At 60.9% G+C, this 12,771-nt stretch overlaps 1 protein-coding gene across 8 annotated transcripts in view; it reads right to left on the reverse strand.

Moving 5' to 3' along the window:
* LRP1 (LDL receptor related protein 1) overlaps positions 1–12,771 on the reverse strand; it is a 91,314-nt gene that overhangs the window by 24,004 nt on the left and 54,539 nt on the right. For all 8 annotated transcript variants that reach the window (XR_007508276.1, XM_049818374.1, XM_049818372.1 and 5 more), the window contains 22 exons: positions 12,092–12,259; positions 11,540–11,722; positions 11,144–11,344; positions 10,811–11,056; positions 10,310–10,507; positions 9,627–9,831; positions 9,295–9,459; positions 8,639–8,883; positions 8,213–8,344; positions 7,872–8,099; positions 7,521–7,695; positions 6,845–6,939; positions 6,446–6,595; positions 6,058–6,198; positions 5,621–5,749; positions 3,834–3,965; positions 3,447–3,581; positions 3,231–3,360; positions 2,527–2,653; positions 2,084–2,235; positions 1,790–1,914; positions 1,150–1,521 (listed from right to left, as the gene is read on the reverse strand). Coding sequence is in view for 7 of the 8 variants with exons in the window: in XM_049818374.1 (XP_049674331.1) it covers positions 1,150–1,521; positions 1,790–1,914; positions 2,084–2,235; positions 2,527–2,653; positions 3,231–3,360; positions 3,447–3,581; positions 3,834–3,965; positions 5,621–5,749; positions 6,058–6,198; positions 6,446–6,595; positions 6,845–6,939; positions 7,521–7,695; positions 7,872–8,099; positions 8,213–8,344; positions 8,639–8,883; positions 9,295–9,459; positions 9,627–9,831; positions 10,310–10,507; positions 10,811–11,056; positions 11,144–11,344; positions 11,540–11,722; positions 12,092–12,259 (3,834 nt within the window). In the remaining variant the exon portion in view is untranslated. The remainder of the gene's footprint in view (positions 1–1,149; positions 1,522–1,789; positions 1,915–2,083; positions 2,236–2,526; positions 2,654–3,230; positions 3,361–3,446; positions 3,582–3,833; positions 3,966–5,620; positions 5,750–6,057; positions 6,199–6,445; positions 6,596–6,844; positions 6,940–7,520; positions 7,696–7,871; positions 8,100–8,212; positions 8,345–8,638; positions 8,884–9,294; positions 9,460–9,626; positions 9,832–10,309; positions 10,508–10,810; positions 11,057–11,143; positions 11,345–11,539; positions 11,723–12,091; positions 12,260–12,771) is intronic.

Here is a 12,771-nt window from a genome sequence, read left to right on the forward strand (position 1 = left end):
GTTGTGTCCAGCCCGTGCTCCTGCACAGCTGCCCGGCTCACTCCACACAGCCAGTGCTGACCCTCAGAGGATTGCTTGCTTGCTAACACTGAGCCAGTGTGGCAGCACCTGAGGGGACTCAGCAGGGCTGGGCTAGTGTCTGTGCTGACATGTGAGCTGAGACCCGAGGAAACTTTAGGGGTCTCCTGGGCAGACCTCTGCCACCAACCAGGTAATGACACTTCCTTGCAGGAAGGTTGAGTGATGTTCATCTATGACGAAATGAGGACTTGAACTTGGCTTTCAAGCTCCTGCTCTGATCACCTCCCCTGCACTGGCTGGGCATTGCTCTGGGTCTCCCTGTCCCTGCAGCAGTGGTGCTGGGAAGGGTCTCCCTCTGCCAGGGGAGAGCTGAGGCCCAGAGGCACAAAGTGACAAGATGAAGACACATGGCCAACCAGGGAGACCTTCCCTCCAGCTCCCAGGCCAGGAACTTGAACCATACACCCATCCTTCTCCCTTGTTAAGGATCAGCAAAAGGTTTAATGAACCAGCTATGAGAGATGGGCCCTGCTCTCCTGCTCTCATTGATAACAGCTATCCCAAGTGCCAAATATAAATACACTCATTAGCGAGCACATCTATAACTCTTGCTGGAGGTGCTCCCTAGTGACGCAGAGCAATAGATGTGGTCTTTTCACCTGCCATAGGAACCAATAAAACCAACCAAGTGCAAACCAAGAGCTGGAGGTTGAAAACAGGGCCAGGTGTGGCAAGGTTTGCTCAGGCTCAACAGGTCTGTCTTGGAAATCAAATGCAAACACAGAGAAGATCCCAAGTTAGCTGCAGTGCCTTGTTTCTAGAGCAATGCATGCCCACATGCATGCCTGAGCCTCGTGATACACTCTCCTTGCCAGAACAAGCTCTACAGGCTGCTCCTGACACTTGCATCCCCTACCACAAGCTGCCGCCTCTTCCAGAGGCTCTGGTAGAAAGCTCACAGCTGAAACCTTAACAGCTGCCACTCAAAATACCAAAAAAAAGTTAACCGAGAAAAGGAAAAAAAGCCCTTGGGCGAGGAAGGAGGGAGTTCAGGAAGAGGTGGTAGGGGAGAACAGAAAAGAGGCGTCTTAGGGCAGACACATGAGTATAGAGTCCTGTAACACTCACTCTCCACGATGGTCTTGCGCCCTGTGCCATCGTCATTGATCTGCTGGATGTTGCCAAAGTGGATGTCGCTGTAGAATATGCGGTTGCTGCCCTTGGAGCCGTAGCGGTAGTCAAAGGCCAGGGCAATGACATTCTTCATGTGCTCTGCGTCCTCGAAGGGTTTGATGGGCGCATTGAGGTTGTTCTCATCCGACAGGTGGATGCTCTTGAGGATGGTGCGCTCCGAATACAGCAGGTAACCATCGTAGTCCCGGCAGCTCACCCCGTCCTCGGACAGCATGCCGTGGGCACAGGCGCACGTCCTCTGCCCGCTGCCCCGGAACAGGCAGAGCTGCTGGCAGCCCCCATTGCTCTGGGCACAGATGTTGGTGCCTGGGTAGGAAAGGGGGGATTGTTCAAGGGACTGGGCAGGCTCTGTGTAGGAGGATGCTCCTGCTCAGCTGCTTTTAACCTCTCCCCACTCCCAGAGGAAGCGGGTGAAGAAATAGGCTCAGCCCACGGTGCAACACGGTTCTTCAATGAGGACACAGTGGCCCGTTTGCTTCTATCCCCCTCCCCGCATCTGTCTGCCACGGGAGCCCAGCCTGGGCGGCCGTCAGCAGCCCTGCACAAGGGACTTGCACCCTGTTCCTGGACGCACCCTTCTGCCTGGCCCGGTTGAAGACTTTGATGTCCTTGAGCTGCACACCAATCCCTGTCCGCAGGGACACCGACTCGGTGGCGTTGTCCTTGTTGCCTCTTTTGATGGAGCCATTTGCATGAGTCCTAAGAAAGGACAATGACTGAGCAACTGACGCAGGGCTCGCCCCAGCAGCACCCTGCGGCAGGACCCAGCTCCGCCACCTTCCCCATAGCACCCACCAGCTCCCCCATCCTCCCTCACAGCTGGTGCCTGGGGCACCCCCATCACTGCCAGACCCCTCGGGCACCATACCTATCGCTCCAGTAAATGTACTCCTCGAAGACCGACACTGAGAACATGTCCATGTTGTTGCTGGACAGGACGACCTCTCGGTTTTCACCTGTCTCCAGGTCGATTCGTTCAATCTTGTCTGTCCGGGCATCACACCAGTAAAGCTTCCCATCCTGAGGCAATGAGAAAGCATCCCAGTCAGCAATGGAGCAGCGCCCTGGGGTGGCACTAAGGCACCCTCCGCACTTCCCACCACGTCTGGCAGAAAGGTCCAGAAAGGGTTCAGAAGATGACCACCCTGGACAACCCTCCCTGCACTGGAAAGGAGACTCCAGAGCGCTGGGGAGGGCAGCCGTGTCCCCCAGAGGCCCCATCAGCAGGGGCATGGCTGCAGGGGCCCTTGGGACTGGCACGCTCCCTGCCAGGCCCCAGGGCAGCACCATCGTCCCAGCTGGCAGCTGTACCTCGTAGTCGACGGATATCCCATTGGGCCAACTGATGCTGACGTTCACCAGCACCATCCGCTCGGTCCCATCCAGGCGTGATCGTTCGATGCGGGGGTACTGCCCCCACTCCGTCCAGAAGAGATACCTGCAGGGGACAGCAGGGACATGACCACAGGCCTGGCCAGAAGCAGCATCCTTGGGCATTTTGGCCACTGGAGCAGAGGACAAGCACCTCTCCCCCTCATCACTCCACACCAGGGCCTCAGTCCAGACCCCTGGCGATCTGCAGCCTCCTGACCGCTGCATGCTTGCAGACCATGCTGCAGCTGGGGAAAGGAGCCCTGCATTGCAGCTGGATGCTGCGCAGAAACCAGCCTGTGTGCCAGGCACCTAAGGTGCTGTTCTCCATCTTTCTCTGGATCCAAACAACTCTCCTCTCCCTGTGACTCTGTCCAAAACTGGAGCCGGTCTGGGGAGGCTCCACTTGGATTTTCTGAGATGCTGGGACCCACAAAGTCACAGGGAGCTCCCACGAAGCTCAGCCGATCAGAGAAAGAGCAGTTAAACACAGCTGGTTTGGACACCAGGGGCCTGTCCCTTGGTGTGGCAGGAGACCTAGGAGTCCTTCTCCACGGCTCTGCTGGGAGGGTGCCGGGGGTCTCTGGTATGTGCCCAGCCCCCAGTTGATGGCCCTCTCTGAGCAGCTTTGTGCGGTGTCTCACCCCTTCTCTGGATGGACTGTGATGGCCCGTGGTTTGTCCAGCCCCTGCGAAATGACCACGTAGCGGAAGGACCCGTTTAGTCTGGCCACCTCGATGACATCGAAGCCCTGGTCTGTCCAGTAGATGTTTCCTGCAGAGAGAGGACGGTGAACACCCACGTGAGCCACGCTCCCCGACTGCCCACCCTCTCCTCCCTGCTCCAGAGCTCTGTCTCACCAGCAATCCAGTCCACGGCGATGCCCTCCACGCGGCCAATGCCATTGGTGACCACGTCCTCTCGCCACGTCTGGTCCCGCTTGGCCCGGCTAATGGTGCTCAGACCCATGTCCACCCAGTAAATTGTGTCATTCTCTAAGAGGGGCCAGGCAGGAGAGAGGGTGTCAGCAACCATCTCTGGGTCACTCCAAGGGTTGCACAGACCTGGGCTGAGCTGCACCCCAAGCCCCTGGTGTGGGGATCTGAAACCCTCCCTCACCCGGAGCTGCCCAGGGGAGATGTCCTAGGGCAGAGCACTGCCAAAGGAGGGTCTGGTGGTGGTCTCCCTTGTGCTCCCCCTCCCCAATCTCTCCAGCCCTGTTGTCCTGTTCCCAGCTCCTGCGTCACCTGCATGGAAGTCGATCCCCACCGCCAGAGAGGTCCCCGACACAGGCACGAGAGCATCTGACTTGTCATTGGGGTCCAGGGGAATGCCACGGATCCCCTCATGGACTGAATACAGGAGGAAGGAGCCAACACCTGCAACACAGACGCAGGGACAGTCAGACACATTCCACAAACGACACGCTGTCCTTTCAACAGACAGCCACAACTCAGGGAAAACTGCAACAGCAGCTCCATGGAGGAGCGCAAGCTTGGCAGGGCTGGTGGGAGGGTTCGACCCTGCCATGACAGCAGCACCACGAGTCCCCAGCCTGGGCAGATGGCCCAGGACAAAAGGGACTGGCAGGGCAGGGTTGAACTGTGCTGGCTGGACGTGCTGGCAGACTGTGCGGCTGCCTGAAGCATCCCTACACAGGCAGCCCCTACGCCCACCTCTCGTCTGACTCCAAGGCTGACGCATGCGAGACGTGGGCTGGCAGCGCGAGCAGCAGCTCCACAGCAGCTGGGGAGGTGGCAGGGGAGGCAGTCCTGCCGGACACCGAGTGCCTGATCCTGCCCACAGTGCTGCAGTTGCGGGGTGACGCGTTTACATGGGCAGCATGCGCGTGGCATGCTTTGAAAGCTTTGCAGCACCATGGTTTCTCATGGAGGGAGGGATGCTCCTGCTTCACTTGGGTCTCCGCACGAGAGGAGACTGACCAGGATGACCATACAGAGAAAACTCCTCCGTGATCAGGATGGAATGGCTTTCATCACCCCACTGGGCAGGGGAAGGAATAGCAAACCTTGTGGAAAGAGGGCAGGGAACAACCCACTCTAAACCAAGCAGGGACATAGTCAGGGATGAGGTTTCTGATGGCTGGGGCAGGAACCCAGGGAGCAGCCACAAAGCCCTTCCCTGCTCAGCTCTGCATTTGAGCAGGCCCTGCCTGGACCTCCCTGGAGGCTGCAAGCCCTGGATTTGCCTGTTCAAGGGGCCCTGACCCACGCCAGGGCATAGGGGAGGCACGAGTGAGGCCTCTTTCCAGAGCTGCCTCCGCCCCCGAGCATTGGCAAAGGCTCTGCACTGCATCTGGGTCAGGGCAGCGCTTGTTATTCAGTCCCTGCCCTGACCCAGATGGTGCAGCAGCTCTGCCAGACCCCTCCAAAAACACCAAGAACATTTTGCACACAAACAGCCTTTGAGAGGCCCTGGCAGTGACCGAGGAGTGGGGGAGCTCTTCCCTCCTGAGGGAGACAGTGGCAAACCGGGCAGGGACTGGGGATCTGCAGAGCAAATGCTGCGCTGGCTACCCAGCCTTGTCCCCAGTGACTGCGGTGAATCAGTGACCCAAACCCTCTGCCCACAGCAAGGATTTCACTTCTCTTGAGGGCTCCCACCATGCAAGTCCTGCTGCCCTCCTCCTGCTAAACCCAGAGCTCTTGGTGACTGGGCAGTGCTGCCCATGCTCATTGCTGCCAACCCCTCACAGGGACAGCCCACGCAAGGATCTCGCTGTGGCCTGAGCCCACAGCCCCTCCCGACCACCCTTGGTGTCCCTCTGGCCCTCAGCATCCCTCCGCAGTGCTGCTGGGAGCAGGGAGGCACGGGGCGGTCAGGATGAGCCCGCACGCAGCCAGAGCGAGCAGTTACCAGGCCCCCGCGTGCCACGCCAGCATACACGCCTATCTCGGCCGTGCGGCACCATGTGGCACAGGCAGAGCTGCAGCAGGCAGCAGGCATGGTCCAGGGAAAGTTGCGGGGTGTCTCTGCTCCGAGGGGGCGAGGAGATGGGGACAGGCACGCTCACCTTCACAGGACTGCTGCCCACTCTTCAGGCTGTAGCCCGCGGTGCACATGCAGGATCGGGAGGTCTCGGAAGTGGGGAGACAGAGCTGCGAGCAGTCACCATTATTTAGGCTGCAGGGGTTGGTTCCAGCTGCGGTGGAGAGAAGGGGAGGTGAGGGGCAGCCGGGGGCCAGGGCACGCCTGCCAGGGCTGTGGGTGCCTGGGGAGAGGCTGGGGCCAGCACCACTCATGGCAGCTGCATGAGACGTGGGTGCTCTGTGCCAGCCAGCATGGACCTGGTGCAAGGGGCAAGGGCCAGGCTTGGGCCAGTAAGAAAGGACAGGGTCAGCCGGCCACCCGGCCACTGTGGGACACACTCTGGCCCTGCTGGCACCCAGGTGGAGCGGATGAAACGCTGCCCATCCCTACAGGTTCTCTGCCCTGGGACCATGTGCTCACCTTGCTGGATGCTCTCGTCGTACACCTTCATGTGCATCACTAGCGTGGTGCTGTTGCGCAGCACTGTCACCTCCGTCCCATCCTTCTTGTTGCAGGTGCCCATCCTCTCGGAGGCCTGGTCAGCCCACCACAGTTTGTTGCCTGGGAGGAGAAGGCAGGAATATGCAGCAGCTTTCCCCATCCGCTCCCGCCCTAGCAGCAAAGAGCGGTGGCTCCACACAGATTTACAGGCGATGGCTTGGAAAAAGAGGTCTGAGCTCAGCCTTTGGTGGAGAAGCATCCCCTCCACAGCTGCTAGAGGTGGAAATGAGCAGTCTTGTGTTTGGACAGGGCCAGGAGAAAGGGAAAGGGCTTCACGAAACGCCACCATCACCCTGCCAGCTCTCACCCATGATGGCCAGGGCCGTCGCCTTGCTCAGCTGACCCTTCACGGACTCGATCACCTCCAGGTTGCTGCCGTCCAGGTTGCATCTGTTGATGGTGCCATTGCCAGAGCTGATCCAGTACAGCTTGCTCTCTGGGTAGTCAATGGCCAGGCCTGGAAAGCAATGGACTATCAGTGTCCAGGCGGCACACAGGGACCATCACCATCTGGGAGGTGGGATGGGACTGGCAGAGTGGATGGGGTGATGGAGAAAACGGGCACACGACGTCAGGGTGACCCAGCACAAACCAGCTGCCAGCCCTCTGGGGAGCCAGGGCTGCCAGAGTGGAGGCTTGAGGCTTTTAGGGCCAGCAAGGACACCACAAGGCAGGGTGGTACCAGGGGGACAGGGGGGATCCATACCAACAGGCCCTTTCTGGTTGGTGAAGAGAAGAGTGCGGTTGCTGCCGTCCATGTTGGCCACGCTGATGTTGTCTCCGTCTGTCCAGTACAGCTTCCTGCACCAGTGAGAGGACACTGAGCACATGGCTCCAACAGCCCCATGGAGACGGACCACGTGCAGCTCTGTTGCCCTCCCAGCCCACACAGGCTCCGCCAGCCCCCGCCACCCCAGCCTGCTCTCCAGCCCCGTATTGGCGTCTCTCCCCTCTCGCTGCACAGCCTGGGCAGCCTGACCATCTCCTCGCCTCCAGTGCTGCAACCTGGGAGGGAGTTTGGTGTTTGCAAGCACTCGTGTGGCCCTGCCCAGCAAAGCCCCACGTACACCCAGACCGGCACACGCTCGTGGATGCACGCTTATCTGCAGCCTGTTCTCCTTCACGCGCACACGTGCATGTATGGAAATGCAGCCTGCTGCTTTGCGCGTACCAACAGACACGCACCTCCCGAGCTGTGGCCCTGTCTCCTCTCGCACACCTCCTACACGCACTGACACATAGGGAAAGCAACCTGTTCTCTCCTCCATGGCACACGTGCACTGTCAGGCGTACACACACGTGAGTCTGCACAAACACCTCCTTCTTTGACGCTTCTGGCCTGACCCCGAGCCTGCTGGCACCACGTCCCACCAGAGACTTACCCCCGGAGCGGGTGAACCACCAGGCAGTGAGGCTTGTCCAGCCCCTGGATCACCGCGTTCTTGAAGGAGCCGTCTAGCCGAGCCACGTTGATCTGCTTCTTGTTGGCGTCATAGCTGGTCCAGAAGAGGTTTCTGGAAACCCAATCCACAGAGAGACCATGAGCGTTGGGCAGGTCTGAAAGGGAACGGAGAAGGAAGACTCATTAGTTGCGAGAACAGGGCTGGGATGATTCTTGGATGAAGAGGAAGGGCCGGTCTCCTGGAGCTGAAGCCTCTGGAGGGCTGGTGGCTCTGCCCGGCTCCAGGACCTGACGGCGGCAGCCATGCAGGGCGATGCTCCTCCACACCCACCCGCAGACACGACAGTCTCCACGCCAGTGCCGTTGATGAAGGCTCTCTTGATGGTCTGGGTGCGGACATCAGACCAGTAAATACGCTGCTCCAGGGCATCGTAGTCCACCACCGTGACGTTGTCGATGTCAGGCACCGTGAAGGAGATGATGTAGTTGTAGTAGGGGTTGTCGATGTCCACACCCCGGATCTCCATCTGCCGCGCATACAGCAGGAACTTCTTAAACTCTGGGGAGAGCAATGAGAGGGGCAGTCGTAGCACCTCAAGCCTGGTCTGCAGAGCTGGCTCCAAAGCAGCCGCTCATCCTCCCCGTCCCTGGGTGGCCTGGGCAGACCCCTACCATAGCAGGTTGTATTGTCCTTGTCCAACTTCATGAGGTGAGGGCAGGCACAGGACAACGTGCGGTTGTAGTTGATGAGGCAGAGGTGGGAACACGGCCCTTTGCCCCCATTGGCTTCACAGGGGTTAGGAGCTGCAAAAAAGATAAGACTCAGCAACGTCCCTGTTCCAGGGGACACCTACACAGGAGGCCCCAGAGAGCTGTAGACCTCCCTGCCTGCCCATCGAGGAGCTCTGAACCATCAGCTTCATCACCCCAGGACACTTCTTTGCTGGGTGGCCAAGGCCATAGCGGAGGGTGAGAAGGGACAGCCACGGGCGTGGGAACGGCTCCCGCATGATGCTCTGAGCGGCTGTGGGCGCACACCAAGTGCCAGTGCCATCTCCCCCCACCCCGTCCCGCCACCACCGCTTCCCCAGGCCTCACCTAGGGGCTGCCGGGAGGGGTGATACACCTGCAGGTCAAAAGGCTGCGTGTTGGTCCTCTGCACCACTGTCACGTTGTGCCCTGTCCACTTGTTGGCCTTGGCCAGCGTGTTGGTGCGCCAGTCGGTCCAGTAGACCTCACCCCCGTAGAGGGTGACAGCAAAGGGATGCGACAGGTACTCGTGTCCCCGCAGCACCTCGATGTGCCCCGTGCCGTCATACAGGGCTGAGTAGATGGCATCTGACCTGGGCCCGGCAGAGAAAATGGGTGAGAGCAGGCAGACAGCTGGGCAAGGGGCACCATGGACAGGCAAAGGCCAGGTCTTTAACCCAACAGCAACAACCCACGGGGTCTAAAGCAGCCGCTTCCCCTGCTCTGCTTAACGCTGCAGAGGGGAACAACTGCTGATTTACACCAGGGATCGGAGCTCCCACAGAGGAGAAAACCCAGAGCAAAGGCTGGAATGTGTTGCAGAGACAAACAGACCCCACGGAGCAAAGGCTTTCGCTCCCAGCCCAGCAGTCAAATGGCAGTCAAATGGCAGAACAACACACGAGCGAGGGAGAAGGTGCCAGAGCTGGGAGGGATGGGGAGGGCAGGGCTCCAGAGGGAATGGGGATGGAGGCACTGGGCGCAGATGGGTGTCCTGGTCCTACCTGGCATCAATCCAGAGGATGCGCTTCTCCAGGTAGTCAACGGTGAGCCCGTTGGGCCAGCCTCCCGAGCCCGTCTCCTTGTGGATGGTGCGCCGGCCCGCACCGCTCATGGAGGCAGCCTCGATGCGGGGCAGGCTGGCATCCCAGTCTGTCCAGAAAAGGATCCTGCAAGGGACAGCGAGCAGGCATGGTCAGCAAGGGGACACCAGGGCTCTGTCTCCTGAATCAGCAGTGGGGTGCGTGCCCAGGCAGGAGCCCATCGCCTGGTCCCCCCCTGCGAGATCCCGAGTGTGCCACCATGTCCTGGTGACCAACGTCACCTCCTGCCTTACCCATAGCGGGGGTCCAGGGCAATGGCGCGGGGATGCTCGATGTCCCCGGCCAGCAGCGTGGTTCGCATGGTGCCATCCAGCTTGGCCACCTCGATCTGGTCCAGGTTGCTCTCCACCCAGTAGATGTTGCCAGCGATCCAGTCCACGGCCAGCCCCTCCGGGGTGGCCAGCCCGTACTGTATCACCACCTCGAAGCTGGTCAGAGCTGCAGGGCACAGCGCCGGGAGGGCTCAGGCTGGTGCCTCTCCCCTGGCCCACCCGCCACCATCGCGCCCCAGTCTGGAACCGCTCCAGCTGGCTTGACTGGGGTCGACGGCAGGGGGACGCTTCTTCCCCAAGCAGGGCCTGAACCCCAAAGGGCTCAGCCCCGTGTCTGTGGTCCCGGCGCTGGGCTCTCACTGTCCCCCTGCAGGTGCCCCCTCCCACAGCTCTGCAGCACTGGTGGGGAGGGGGCCCGGCTTTGTGCTCCCAGCTGCTGGGCTGCAATTACCATTAGGGAAGTGCTGGGAATGCTAATTAACTCCTACTTAATTAGCAACTTTGGAGAGCAGAACGGAATCACTACAGGGGCTGTGGACTCCAGTGGCTGCACCATGGCATTGCTGACACCCTGTCCCAGAACCCCTGCTTTCCCACCTGTCTGGCCCCCACCAGCTTGCTCCATGCCCCCCAGGGCTACGCACCCCCATTCTCAAGCAGCTTTCCCCTGTAGATTTTGTCCTCCACCACGTCGGTCCAGTACAGTGAGCTCTGGTTGAGGTGGAAGTCCAAGGCAATGGTGTTGCGCAGCCCAGGGACCAGGACGCTGTAGTCACCCCGGTGCAGGTCAATGCGGCGGATCTCGTGGCGGTTGGAGAATATGATGAACGGCTTGAAGGGGTCTGGGGAAAGCAGGGCAGGGTCAGAAGGGTGGCATGGACAAGGCAGGGTGAAGGTGTCCCTCACTCCTGGCCCCAGCCCCAGCTACAGGACCACACACACGCCTGCACCATAAAGGGCTGCTTGTGCCAGGTGGGAACAGTGAGGGGTCCACTGTCAGCAGGCAGATTCCCCCAGGACCCGGCCGTGCCCGTCGGCACAGTCCTCAGCTCTGCTGCTGCTGCCTCTGAGAGCAGGGGGAGGACAACCCCCATCACAGGCAGCTGGAGCAATGCTGCCAGTCCCTGCAGCCCACCCGCACACACCCAGGCTGCGGCAGCTCTCGCCATCAGGCTCCAGCATCCAACCCTCGTAGCAGGAGCACTTGACGTTGTACTTGTCCTGCTCGCACTTCTGGCTGCACTTGAGGTGCTTGGCACAGTAGCTCTGGATCTGGCAGGTCTTGTTGTCCGAGCCCAGCTCCATCCCCAGCGGACATGAGCAGACGATGCCCTCGCCGGGGGCCACGGTGCAGTTGTGGCTGCAGCCACCGTTGTTCAAGGAGCACTGGTCTGCAGAGAGAGGATGTGATTGTCAGGTCCTCATCCTGCTCCCAGCCAGGGGAGACCCCCTGTCCTGGTGCCCAGCTCTGTACTCACCGCAGAGCTCGCCCTCGTCAGAGCCGTCCCCACAGTCGTCAGAGCCGTCACAGAGCTTCTCGGGGGGGAGGCAGATGGAGGTGTTGTTGGCGCAGGTGTGGGAGGGAGGTTTGCACACCAGTGACTCACAGTTCTCCTCGTCCGAGTTGTCCTCGCAGTCGCTGTCCCCATCGCAGACCCAGGCTTTGCTGATGCAGCGAGCTGCCGAGGGGGGAGTGAAGAAGGGGCAAATCAGATGCAGAGGAGACGTTATTTCAGGCACTCTGGGTCCTGGCTGCCTCACAGCTGGTGTCCCTCCACCACTGTCCCCATCCCTGCCAAGCTGAGGCAGGTCCCAGTCCCTTCCCTGGGTCAGAGAGGGCAGGGAGCAGCAGTTCCCCCCTCCCCTGCTCTCACCTGAGTCTTTACAGCCAAACTTGACGTTGGGGTCACAGACATGGGTGACCCCCTCGCAGTTCTTCTCGTCACTGGAGTCCATGCAGTCCGTGTCGCCGTCGCAGCGCCAGCGCATGGGGATGCAGAGCCCGTCCAGCCGGCACTGGAACTCGTCAGTGTGGCAGCCCCCGGGTGGGCGTGTTGCTGGTGGGAGGGCATGCACACCCGCTCACTGCCTTTGCCCCAAGGAGCTGGGAACGGGGTGGGCTCAGGGGGTGAGAGGAGGACTGGGCACTCAGCCTGGCAGGGAAACGGCAGGGAGAGGGCCAGGGGCACCCAGAGGTGCAGGAGAGGGGTTATCTGGGCACCCGCGGTGAGCTGCAAGATTGCCTGACTGGAAAGGGGACGGGGGCTCTGCTCAGGGGGGGCTTTCGGCTCTCCAGGCAGGACAGCAGCAGAGCTGAGGGTCCATCTGCTGCTCGCTCGCTCCCTCCCTCCCTCCCAGGGCAGGACCTGGGGTCCCCGGGGGAGGACACTGAGCAGCAGCACAGGGGCAGCCCAGCTGGGGCTCACCCTGGTTGGTGCAGTTGGCATGAGTCTCGTCACTGTAGTCCCCGCAGTCATTGTCCCCATCGCAGGTCCAGTGCACAGGGATGCAGCGCCCACTGTTGCACTTGAACTGGTTGCTGGAGCAGGAGTGGCTGCAGCCCGCCTCGTCGCTGTTGTCCCCACAGTCATTGTCTGGAGAGGCAAGAAGAGCGGGAAGGGGCTCAGAGAGCGCCCAGCCGGCCAGGAGGGAGGGCTGGCAGAGGCACGGCAGGAGGGAGGAAGGCAGTGACCCTCCTGCCAGAGGAGGCGGCCGGGGAAAGCGGGGAACGACGGGGATCGGACAGACCATGCCAACAGACAGGACGTGGGGTGATGGGCAGCCCCGGCGGCAGCAGGACCCCCACCGGAGAGGCCAGGCTGAACGGAGAGCCCCTGGCCCTCCCACCACCCAACACACTCGCCAGGTGCAGCCACAGCACCAGCAGCGCACAAAGAAAATGAAACACAGAAACTGCATAGATCAGCCATGTACCTGGGGAGGCTGGGAGGGCACCCAGCACCAAGGGGACCGCTCTGCTCCACAGAGGAGCGGAGCTGGGGAGATGGTGCACTCCTTCACAGGGTGCATCCCTGGGGAGGTGGGCTGGTACAGCCAATTGGGGGGTGTCAGCTTGCCTGGAGCAAACCCCATCGCCCACTGATGG

Source organism: Accipiter gentilis, chromosome 16 (assembly GCF_929443795.1).
Source record: "Accipiter gentilis chromosome 16, bAccGen1.1, whole genome shotgun sequence".
In the NCBI taxonomy this organism is placed as follows: Eukaryota; Metazoa; Chordata; class Aves; order Accipitriformes; family Accipitridae; genus Astur; species Astur gentilis.